We start from the raw sequence: 10,160 nt of genomic DNA, 5'->3' as shown, positions 1-10,160 counted from the left end.
CTGCAGCCATGTGGAGATGACACTGTCAAGGTGCAACACAGAGACAGAGTGAGTTTCCCAAAGCCAGGCAGTGAGTGCCAATGGTGGACCTTTTGTCCACCTGCTGCCTGCTCCTGAGGAGCCCCACGTGAAACTGCAAGACTGAGAGAGGTAGCTTTGTTATGGAAAGGTTCAGCACCACGTGTGAGCCACCTGCAAAATGCAAAACCACGTTAAGTAGAAGGTTGCTCCCTTTTTAAAAATGGCACCCAACTAAAAAATGCTCCTAGGGGGGAAAATGGCTGTTAGACTTGAAAAAGATGTTAATTTCTGGCAGAAAAGGAAAGACTGAGCATTTCACTCTAGGAATACTATAGGGTGACTCACAAGAATTGCAGAGTTCTTGGCTGCAAAACACCTCCCATGGTGTTTCACGTTCTCCTTCATGTTGAGTCACTGCCACAAATGCAGAGGCTTCCTACTCTTCATGCACTGGGAGATGCATGATGATTTTCAAGTTGTGTTATTTGAAAAGTTTTTGGGTTTGGGGTGTCCTGTTTTTCAGCTTTTCATTTCTGCTTTTGATCAGACTATATATCTTTTGAACATTAGATGCATCTTTTGAGACTCCTTTATATAAATCAAAACCCAGAACACAAAATGAACTTCTAAAATTTGTTCAAAACCTCACTTTTCCACCAAAAAAAAAAAAACAAAAACAACCAACCTCACAGTTTTCAATGGAAACACAGCAAATGATAAAATTCAGAGTGCACACTCTTCACATTAACCAGTGAGAGATTTTAAAGTAGATTTAACATTGCTGTCACAAATACTGGTCAAGAAAACAAAGTCGAGCATCCTACCATTGGGGAATAGCATCCTATTTGCTGACACCTTTGGGTTTGCATCTTCCATGAGCAGCACGGTGATTGTTACTGTAACAGCATGGTCAGAGGTTGGCTCAATATTTATTCAGGCAGAGAGAAGAAGACCGGGGGCTAAATTACGCACACCACTTCCTGGAGCACTTCAGTTTTCCTTGGAGGTTTCCCATCTGAGCTCTGACCAGGCCTAGCCATTTTGCTTATGAAATGTGACAGGATCCCAGCTTGAGGCAGAATGATTACTGTAAAAATGCTTTCCCTGCCAACGAACACCTGACTTGCGCAGGAAAACCTTGGAACACCATTGTCCTCAGCTTAGTGGGAATGCAAACACCAGCACTGCTGTGAAAAGGTCCTGGCTGACCACTGCAACCCAAGGACAGCAGGGCAGTTGCCGCCCTTCCATTTGCAGCGGCACATTTTACAGCCCTAAAAGGTTTTAAAAGGTAAGGTGTCAAATGCCTCCTTGTGAAGTCCGCGTTAGAAGCTATGATGTGTAAATGCAAGTAGTGAGAAAGCTACAAAAAGGAGATACTGAGCATCTCCATTTCCACTCTGGGGAGGTGTGAAGGGCTGTAAAACCTTTATTCAGGCTCTGAGGATCAGTGCTATCTCTATTCCAAGTACTGAAACTGTTTGTGGAGAACCTGGGACAGTTGTGCTTTGTACAGGAGCAGAGACGTGGCAAGCTAAATAAATGCACTTCCCTTCCTCACAAACGAGAGGGTGCCAGCTGACACGATGAAGTAAAGCTGTGTTTCCCTGGGATGCGAACGGCTGTGGGGAGCAGGCGTCATTTGGATGCTGAAGTAGGGGTGAATTTGTGACAGGACTGTTGAGGACCCATGAGGGCAGTTTGTCAGCTTTCCTGCTAGAATACTACTGCATATGCAGCATAATGAATCGAGCCCCCTGCCTACTGAGATCAAAGCACTTGTTTGTCATTAACTTCCAAAACAAGACGAAAGTGGTAGCTCGTAGCTTCAGAAACACCTTTATTTCCACTTGCACCAGATGGTTACTGAACACAACGCGTTTATGACAGTGGAGCAGGACAGCAGACGCGAGCCCACGCACCAGCACGTGAACGCACACCCTGCACAACGCAGCCCCTCCCGGACCTCCCCGCCCCGGCTCCGCAGAGCCCGGCACCGACGGCGCTTTGGCGCCCCCTATTGCCTGCAAGGCCGGCGGGGCGCAGCGCCGCCCGCCACGCGCGAGCGCTCAGGTGCTGCGAGGCGGGAGGCTACGCGCCTGCGCACTGGGGCACCGCGAGGCGGCCCCTCCGGCTCGCCGTCGTCTCCCGGCGTGCTGAGCGCTGCGCCGGCCCCTGGTGTGGCGGCGCGATGGCGGCCCCGTCGCAGGGTTCGGACATGTTTGATGAGATCGTGATGGCCGATGACAGGTCGGGAGCCTTCGGGGGGCAATGGCTAGCGGCCCTCCCGGCGGCAGAGAGGGAGGGAGCGCCGAACCCGGCCGCGATGGCGGCGCGAAACAGAAAGGAAGGCGTGTAGCCGTGCGTCTCTCCTTGCAGGTTTCACGGGGAGGGCTACCAGGAGGGGTACGCCGAGGGCAGCCAGGCGGGGGCTGCTGAGGGGCGGAGGTGCGGCGGCCTGCATGGCGCCAAGATCGGTGCTGAGGTAAGGAGACGTGCTCAGGAATTGCAGTTCGTTGTGGGTTTTTGTTTTTTTCCTTTACGGAATGGTTCTAGCACAGGAATACATCGAGCAAAATCCAGTGTGTAGGTAGCGTGAGCCCTGCAGGCTTCATTCTAGGAGCGTTCCAGGCAGTCTGAAGCTGCTGCTGACAGCACACAGAAAACTACAGCGGAGTTACTCTGTAGAATACAGAGATTAAAACTGAGCGTGCTGTCATAAGCTTCACCAGCATTGCACAGTTTTAGTTGTGTTTTCTGAGGTGGTTGCTGTAACTCTATAATGTGATGGAAAACACACCAGTGATAGCAGGAAAGCGAAGTCCCAGGCTGCAACAAGTAAGGACGTGCTCAAATGCAGCTGCCATGGGCACAAAAACAAAGGAAATCTGCTTACCTCAAGTAGACAGGGATCTTTAGCAAGATACCCTCACCTCCACCACCAACCCTTAAATGAGGTCTGGGAAGGGGTGGATCCTGATTCCAACCCTTCTTGTCATTTCAGCTGCACTACATACACCTGTGCTCCCCTAGATTGGCCCTGCCTTCCCACCAGGTGCTCAATCACTGCTTCAAGCCATGACTTAGCATTTCTGCTGCAGTTGCAAATAGAGTTCTGTATTTTATTTCCCTGAAGGAGAGGACAAGAGACAAACAAGTTTGCTTGGAACATGTTGGTGATGGAGTACAAGTTTACTTTTATAACCTAAGGTTGTATCTGAAGGCTCTCTGGACCATCTTCTGTGGCTCAGCGTAGGGGAGAAACAGGGAATGTTGGTTCTTACCCAAGTTATGTCCCAACCAGACAGTACTGGTTGTCTCTATCACCCTCTTTCCTATTTCTAATACAGGCAGAATTTGTGGCTCAAAGATTGCTACTAAAAGAACAACAGCAGTGGTATTAATCCATTATGAAACAAAAGCAGTTAATGCAAACTCTCAAAGGATAGTTATTGTAAAACTTTGTCACTTGACTGTGATACGAAGATGACCAGTGCTTATTTTCCTACCAACATTACAGCTGTTTGGTTCCAAGATGACAGTTAAACAGCTTCTAAAACTGACTACTTTTATGCAGCATAGTCCTATATAGACTGCAAGAGAAGTGCTCTAATCTACTGATACTGGGAGGTTCCAGAAGATTATCTGTTTACAGTCTCACTGTCATACTAAGTAAGTGAAAGAATGACATAGGTTATCTTTGAACTGTCAGCCTATTGTCTGTCTTAAGGAGAATAATACTGATCTGACAATGGCTTGCTTGCTTAAGAATTAAAACAAGATTACAGTTAAAATATGCCTGTTTTCCAGCATGTCCCTGAGGTAATATTAGATACAGTGTGTGCTTGGGCTCAAGTGGAAGATTGGTACTGCACCCATGTGGTAATGCATCACTAATTATGCAGAGCAGACTGCTGCAAAGCATCCATAGGCCAGCATCCCCAGACCACAGCAACTTGGTGCTACATGAAGTGAACCTGTTGGTGTCTCCACTTACCTGAGGTCTCCAAACAGCTTTGGTGCATGCAGATGAAATTGCCTCACTTTTTTTTAAGTTTGAGCATTTCTGGAGATGTCAGCTCCTAACCACATGTATTTTAACAAACATAACTCCCAGAAGACTAGAGCTCGCAGATGTTCCCACTGTACTCTGATGAAGTTTGCAGGCTGAAGGAACTTCCAAGTCCAATTGTGTCTTGTAAATTTAAGTGGCAAGTGCATGCACAGATTGAAGTGGAATTTGGCAATAACTTATCAGTTTCATAAATTTTGTGGTTCAAAGCACACATACCATTTTCTAAGCCTTTCAATGTGAAAATATATTTGTATATCCAATGGCTTGTTTCCTTAGGAATAAGAATATAAAGCTTTACTTCTCTTTGACCACATAAATATTAAATATGTGTTGGTTTTTTTTTCCCTCCATGACATTCTTAAAAATTCACAGATTGGCAGCTACCTTGGATTTGCACTGACCTGGCAGCGTCTGCTCCCAGAATGTACAGATGAAAAGAACAGGTAGGGTTTTAAAAGTGTAAGTCATATCCCTTTAATAGTTTTTTCAAGTTATGGTGTCCAGTTTTGCCTACTCTTCAGTTTAAAAAAGAGGAATCTGAAAAACAGAAGGGTGAGCAGATAGATGGTGTCTGGGATGGCATTGCAGTCTGGACCGTGTGATGCTAAAAAGAGGATAAGGGAACTTGGTTTCGTCAGCCTGAAAAAGAGAGGATGGAGATGCCTACTTGCATTGCACAAAGGGAAATTCTAGAGATGCATTCCTTGCAGCAGCACACAGTGGAAGAATAACAGACACTTTTCACAAGTTGAAACAATTGATGTACTAATTGGGCATAAAGAGAAGGTTCTTTCCACCATGACCTCTTAAGTACTGGGACAGGTTGTCCCAGCTGAGGACAAAAGCCCTGTCCTTATGGTTTTCCACAATTTGGTTGGAGGTGGTCCTGAAGAACCTCAATGGGCTTTAAGGTTAGCCATGCTTTAGGCAGAAGGCAGACTGAATAACTTCCAGCCATCCCTTAAAACCTGCTTCCCCTCCCCCCCAACTTGCATTCTATTCTCAGTATGGAGAATAATGCGTGCATACAAAATCCTAGCAACTCTTACTGCTCTTGCACCACAGACTCAGGTTCGCAAACCCATCTCAGAGCTTCTTTAATTACTTAAAAGCTGTGAGTTTTACAGGGGTGAGATGTTAAAAGCTACACAATATTTTCACTTAAAAATAGTTTCTTTGTTATGATAGTACTTAGACTGCACAGAATCAAGCGTATAGATTTCCTGCACTGCGTTTTTGTTGTTATTTAGGTACCTGAAAGTATTGTTATAATCCATCTTTTCTCATCACTACCTATCACCTGTGTGCTTTATGTTTGGTTAGACAGCTTTCTTAAGATTCAGAGTGTGCTCCTTGGGAAAAAAAAACAAAAAAAAACAAAAAAAGCCAGAATATGTTGGACTGTCTGAAGTCCTCTAGGAGCTGATAGAACTGGTGGCATTATTGTTTCAGTAACATTTTCTTCTGTGAAGTGCAGTATTGTATAATCAAGATGTTATAATCACAATATAATTGTATAATCAATAGATATCAAGATGTTATAATCACAATATAATCAAGAGAGTTAGGCAAAGTAAACAACGATCACAAAGAGAATAAGCGGAAGAGCTTACCCTTCGGCTGAGTTCACCAGAAGACACCAAGAGAGGTGATCTCCAGAAGAGATCCTTCCCCTCTGGTAGCCAGCTCTTAAATAGGTCTAGGAGGGGTGGAGCCAGGCTCCACCCCTTCCGGCAGCACAGGTGAATTGCCTCCACCTGTGCTCCTCTGGCTGACTCATGGCTCGCCTCAGGTGATTAATCAGAGGTTCAGGCCGTGACTCAGCAGTTCCCATACAAGTATCCATGTGCTTCATGGCAGTTAGAAACTCCTAAATAGATTCACTTGAATAAAAACTTGGGCCCCAGTTCATTGTCTGAAAATTAAACGATAGTTTCCAAAGGATGCTTTAACAGTAAAGTGATAGATGAAGTTCATTAGTACATTAAAACCTGAACAGCTTACATTTTAGTTTTCAGCAGACTGTTATTACATAAATGGTTTAATTCTCACACAGTATTTTATTTCCGTTAATTTGTTTAAATTTTAACTGGACACATTTGTTTTCCTGAGCTGTTAACAAACTTCATTATTTCTGACATGCTTGAATAATAATTAGAATGCATTGAAGGAAGGCACTGAATAAAGTTTCATACATGAGTGGTATTCAGACTTCACGAGGACTTGAGTTGAACACTCACTGTGGAAGCAATATATCCCCAGTTAGCACTGTTTGTTCTTACAGATACACTCATCCCATCATCCAAGACAGACCTTCATGTTAAACCACTGAGGCTCTCTTCTGAGGGAGCTGTAATTCACCATCAGTAATTAATCATAGCTTGTTTCCCTAAGCCAGTTAGACATGCAAGGGAATTAGTGTGTCACAGATAGTTCACTTTTTTGGTGATGCTAGCCATCTTCTCTTTCCATGTCTGATATTTTATGGTCTCTGCATAATTTATTTTCTGTCTGCAACAGAAATACATCTGCTATACTTCTAGGTGCCCTCTTTTTCTTACTTTTCTCTAGTTTTCTATACATATGCAGATACATGCGCTTCCGAATATCAATTATTACTTTCCGTTGGTAGAACTTAATGCTTTTTTCTGACCAGTTTTGATTAATTTGAACAAAATGTCAGCTTGCTTTCAGCTATGTCAATAGAACATATCTCAGTACATGTTCTGGTGAGCTTTCTTATTGCATTTATCACATCTAATTGGTAGTTCTGTGTTTCCTGACTAGACGTCTGCGTTTGGGAAGTAAGTTAAAAGGAAAGCCTTACATTTGTCAGTACCAAGCTTGGCTTCTGATGATGCCTTAAATATGTATGAGGCAATTTGAGTGAGATAAGGGCAGAGGGCTGGATTCTATGCTCTGAGTCATAAAGTACAGTTTTCATACTGACAGATGGAAAAGACTTCTTCGGGAGGCTCATTGTTATTTACTACTTTTTGTGTGGTTTTTTTTTTCAGTAAAAAGATAAGGGCTCTGGATTCATTAATAGGAATGATTCAGAAGTTCCCATATGAAGACCCCACTTATGAAAAGCTTCAAGATGATCTGGAAAAAATCAGAGGAAAATTTAAACAGGTTTGTAGGATTAAGTTGTTATTTTTAGCACAATATAGTATTGCTTTCTGTAAATATTTCATCTCCTTTTGCAGTCATAGTAAAAATGCTTTGACTTGAAAATTTCCTGATTGATAGCAAATGCAAAATAAAAGAATAAAATTAAGTAAATGGAAAATTGAAAATACTGTTTGACAGTGAATTACAAGCAGGACAAGAAAAATAAATAGAAAAGGAGGAATTAGTAGTTTAGTTGAATTTCCTTTTGGAAAATGGACGCATCAGAACACTCTCATTATTCTTTTTTAGGTTTGTTCAATGCTAAATATTCGATCTGATTTTAGAGTCAGTAATGAAAGATCTTCACTTACATTTTGAATATAAAAGCCGAAGATAAACGTGGATGAAAAAAGGCGTATGAAAGAACAGATAACTGGAAAAGTGTTCATTTGTTTTAAACAGAATCCAAGTAGCAAAGAGATGCTAAATATTAAAGTGGTAAAGAAAAAGCACGAAACATTTGATGGTTTCTTATATTTGTCAAGGTTGGTTTTTTTTTTTTTGTTTTTTTTTTTGTTTGTTTTTTTTAAATCTCATGGCATTATTTAGGATTATAGAAACACTGAAAGCCTGTTGAATAGAAGTATTTGATTCACTCTTCACCAGCCTTTCCTTAAAAGGAAAACATATGCATATGCAAAGCTTTCTTATTTAAAGAATGTATATTATTTTAAAAAAATCTACATATGTAGATCATCCATTTTACACAATGTGTAGGTTTTTTTAGGTGAAGATTGAATCAGTTGCCTACAGAGCTTGCAGTAGTGAACACCTCTGTGGGGGAAGGTAGAATACACATGAAGTAAGAACACAAATGAAGGAAGGTTAAGATACCAATTCATAAAGTAGCTGCAACTCAGAGTGTGAATCTTGTGGTTTTTTTCCTATGCTAGTTTTGCAGACCTATCCAAACATCACAAAACAAGAACAAATAGACCCAAACCCTAGCAATTTAAGTTATGAGTAACAGAAACATGGCTACTAGAAGAAGTTGCTACTTGTTCTGCCCACAGAGAAGCAAAATTGCTTCTGACCGATGGCAATACTAGGCAAAGAACCCACAGGTACACTGATAGTCACATGCAGAAAAAGAGTTGAACTCACCCTGCTGGTCAAGGGAAACTCTGGCTACACAGCACCCACTGTCAGGAAGCAGCCAAGGCCCAGAAGATGCTCTCCCTTCAGTGTCTGTCTCTTATATGAGCCCAGGGTGGCTCCACACCTTCTGGTCACATGAGGAGCACAGGTGCAGCTTAAATCTTTTAAAATGTTTACTGTGCATTTGCATCTGGAATGCAAGGGCATATGTTTTGCTTTTTTATTGTAATTTTGGACTAAAAAGATACAGATATTTTGTTGAATGTATACCTGTGTGCATATGTATTGACTCCATTTCAAAGTCATCTTTTATTTTTGTCTGATTCCTGAGTACATGAACATGTCAATATCAGCTGCCTTTTTTAATAGTTACTTATGGGTGTACATACATAAATAAGTGTTCAGACAGCTTTGATGTACATACTGTCAGAGCCATCTAGTGGAGGAGGTTTTTATACTGTTTAAAAATAGCCTGTAAGTAATGCTTCTTGTAATAGTTCACAAGTATTCATTAAGATGAAGTTGTTCAAGTAGTGCAGAATATATGCATGCATGATGCAGCTCTTCTAACGATGTGGTGCCTTCTTTTGAAATAAAGTAGTATTGAGGTAGGATTTATTTGTGGCTTGTTTCTTTATTTCAGACTTTGGAAGTGACATGACAGCATTGCTGGCATCTTCATTTAGGGCAGCTGAAGTATGGCTTTTAATTATTGTGCAACTTAAACCACTGGGCAGTGTGAACAAGCTCCAGTGTGTGAGCACCTGAGACCTAAGCAAAAAAAAGAGCATACCATATAGCCTCAATAAATCAGTAGACACGTAACAGAGAGGTCATTTACCAGAGAAATGTGATTTCATTTTATATTCTCTTCAGAGAAAGCTAAATTTGAAAAAGCTGTCACAGGATCCACAAATTAACACTTTTTTTCCCCACAAATCATGCAATTTAACCCATTTACTTCAAAGTAGTGAGAGTGTGCTAATATTCAGCTGTGACTGACTCAGTGTTTTTTTTTTTTGGTTGAAAGCTAGATATTACATTTAAAATAAGTGTCCTCCTTCCCCCCAAGCTGATCTGGTGTCAGAAAGGCAGTTTATTGCTCTTCTGAATGATGTACAAAGAGAAGTAAACACTGGATGTCTAAGCATTCAAGTTTGAACAAGTGATCTTTTCTGGAATCTTTGTACATGGCTTGCAAAAATGTGTAGAAAAACTGGAAAAGAGATGAGAGCTCAAAGTATCTGTGGTGCATTTGATGACTAGAAGTGTATGCTATGTAAGTGACATGCTAAGTGCTTCTCTAGAGATTGTATTGAATACGAAATTCATTTTGTTTTCTTGAGGAGAAGATGGATCCTTGCAGATCAGTCTCTTAACACCTTATTTTTAAATCTCATGGCTAAATTTCTGCTATTGCTTTACTATCCTCTTCTATTAAAATCTATATTTTAATATAAATCACTAACATAAATATGAAAATAACTATAAAGATTGTAGCATCTCTGATTTCAAACTGGGATATGCCAGCTTTAGGTCCTTAACTTAGCTACAGGTGTGTGCACACCTCTGTTTTTCCGATTATCTTTTATGTGGGCATGATAATTTGTGTTACATGAACTACAGTTAATAGTTCTGTTAGATATGTAATCATACAGTTCTTCAGTGCAAACTTTTAAAAATATCTTCTGTAACAGAGTTGTGGATTAGGGTTTCTTGTGACATTCAGGATTTTAATGCTAGTCTCCACAGCACAGAGGAGGTTTTTTAGTGACAGCTAAGGAGTTAAAGA

The 10,160-nt window shown here is 41.3% G+C and overlaps 1 protein-coding gene across 1 annotated transcript; it reads left to right on the top strand.

The window, feature by feature from the left end:
• Positions 1 to 2,209: 2,209 nt before the first annotated feature.
• LTO1 (LTO1 maturation factor of ABCE1) lies at positions 2,210 to 7,588 on the top strand (the record flags this gene model as incomplete). Its single annotated transcript, XM_079537122.1, has 5 exons — positions 2,210 to 2,271; positions 2,401 to 2,506; positions 4,469 to 4,539; positions 7,114 to 7,231; positions 7,520 to 7,588. Exons 1-5 carry the CDS (start codon positions 2,213 to 2,215, stop codon positions 7,586 to 7,588), a joined length of 423 nt encoding a protein of 140 aa, XP_079393248.1. The 5' UTR covers positions 2,210 to 2,212.
• Between the last annotated feature and the right edge of the window lie 2,572 nt (positions 7,589 to 10,160).

This window comes from Tetrao urogallus (genome assembly GCF_951394365.1).
Source record: "Tetrao urogallus genome assembly, chromosome: 6".
Taxonomy (NCBI): domain Eukaryota; kingdom Metazoa; phylum Chordata; class Aves; order Galliformes; family Phasianidae; genus Tetrao; species Tetrao urogallus.
This window is presented reverse-complemented; position numbering and strand designations above follow the sequence as displayed.